General features: G+C 45.6%; 1 protein-coding gene across 1 annotated transcript; it reads right to left on the reverse strand.

The window, feature by feature from the left end:
• Positions 1–71: 71 nt before the first annotated feature.
• On the reverse strand, positions 72–821 carry pomca (proopiomelanocortin a). The gene is made up of 2 exons (XM_019859514.1): positions 680–821; positions 72–603 (listed from the first exon to the last, which is right to left on the reverse strand). Exons 1-2 carry the CDS (start codon positions 791–793, stop codon positions 148–150), a joined length of 570 nt encoding a protein of 189 aa, XP_019715073.1. The 5' UTR covers positions 794–821; the 3' UTR covers positions 72–147.
• Positions 822–1,738: the final 917 nt, after the last annotated feature.

Genomic DNA, 1,738 nt, shown 5'->3' on the forward strand with positions numbered 1-1,738 from the left:
GCAGTTGCGTGAGACTCAAAGGAGCAGGCCGTAAAGCTTTTGTTTGCAAGAACTTTTATGTTTCCATGTCATCAATATTGACAGTCAAAACACACTCGGCGCTCAGCCTCTCAACTCTTGGCCGAGCGCTCGCGTTAAAACCTGTCGCTACTCGTGCATCTGTCCATCTTTGTTGATGACGTTCTTGAGCAGCGTGACCAGCGGTCTCTGCTCGGTCTCGTCCCAGCTCTTCATGAAGCCGCCGTAGCGTTTGCTGGCGGGCGGGCTGCTCCAGCGAAAGTGCTTCATCTTGTAGGAGCCGTCTTTCTTCCGGACACCGTCCTCCTCCATCAGCTCTTTCTCTGCGCCCACCGGGAGCTCATTGGTTAAATCGCGCCTTATCTCCCCGGGGAAAACCTCACTCGACTCTTCTTCCACGCCGTTGGACATGTAGACTTTAATGGGACGGCGTTTTCGGCCGACGGGTTTCCCCCAGCGGAAATGCTCCATGGAGTAAGAGCGCTTGGCGGGTGGGGAGGAGTCGGAGTCAGGCGCGGGGGAAGGCCGGAGCGGCGCCGAGTTGGGGTACAGGTCACCGAGGTCGTGACAGAGCTGCAGACACTCCTGATGTGAGGTGACGTAAACACCAATAAGTGAGGTTGCAGGATCATCTACGGCCAAGCGACATTCGTGTTTTTACCATCATGCTTTTTGAATCCAGTTCCTGACAAGCCGCATGTTCCCAACACTGACTGGCAGCTCCTCCGGCCACACCCACAAGCACCGCGGTCACCAACAGCCATGTAGGACACATCCTGCTGCCTATCAGGTACACACAGACGCAAATGCTTAAAAAGGACTGTGTTAAAAGTAGTAGAAGTTTCAACTCCTGTCAAAACAAAATAAGGCTATAATGTTGTTCAAAAAAACAAACAATGACCTAAGTAAATGGTTTTTGTCACACTTTTTACTTCGATCAGATCGACATTGTGCCGCTCCGGCGTGCCTTGGCCGCTTGGGGGCAGTATCATACAGACAATACATTCAGAGACAGAGGAAACATCACAACTCTTGAGGACTATTATTAGTTTTTCTCTGCAGAAGATGAAGAAAATGTGCCTTTGGAATTTTTTTTTCTTCTGTCTCCATGTATCTGTTGATTAACGGGTTCTAACTCTGCCACATAGGTGCTACATGTTACTCGTTAGCCCTTCTATGGTGTTTTACCATGATGTTTTAATATTAGCATTAAGCTAGCAGACTAAAGCCTGGGGTATGTGGTCGTTATAAAATGGGAAATTCTCTTTGTTCGATGTTTATCGGTGTGACAACACCTTGAAGCATCTTTCTGGAAGAATTGTTCACTTTCTGCCAAAGTGCAATTTGTTGTGAAGTCCATACAATGCCCGTGTCTCAAGTCTGTCAAAAAAACAAAAATCTACAAAGATTTTTACGTCGGATTATTTACATCTCAGGACACCACTGGTATTCTATACACCGTGCTCGTGCACAAATTCACCTTTTCAGATTTTTTTTTCTTTTCACGAGAAAACAGTTATTTGCTAAAAAACTCACGCCGTGCTCCGGCCAATGCAACAAAAGATTAGAAACACAGTTGAATTGATTAGTCTTAGTAGTCGTAGAGCACTTGGAAAACGACCACTGCTGTTTACAAAGTATACAAAATAATTCATACAACAACGAACAATAAAACAAAAAATTAATAACAAAAAGGACAAAAAACAGTCAAAATAAAAAT

Source organism: Hippocampus comes, unplaced genomic scaffold, assembly GCF_001891065.2.
Source record: "Hippocampus comes isolate QL1 unplaced genomic scaffold, H_comes_QL1_v1.1 C17006355, whole genome shotgun sequence".
NCBI classification, from domain to species: domain Eukaryota; kingdom Metazoa; phylum Chordata; class Actinopteri; order Syngnathiformes; family Syngnathidae; genus Hippocampus; species Hippocampus comes.

Coding starts and splice junctions, on each gene's coding strand:
- pomca (XM_019859514.1), bottom strand. CDS start 793: ATGTGTCCTACATGGCTGTTGGTGACCGCGGTGCTTGTGGGTGTGGCC. Junction 604..679: donor TGGATTCAAAAAGCATGATG/GTAAAAACACGA, acceptor ACCTCACATCAG/GAGTGTCTGCAGCTCTGTCA.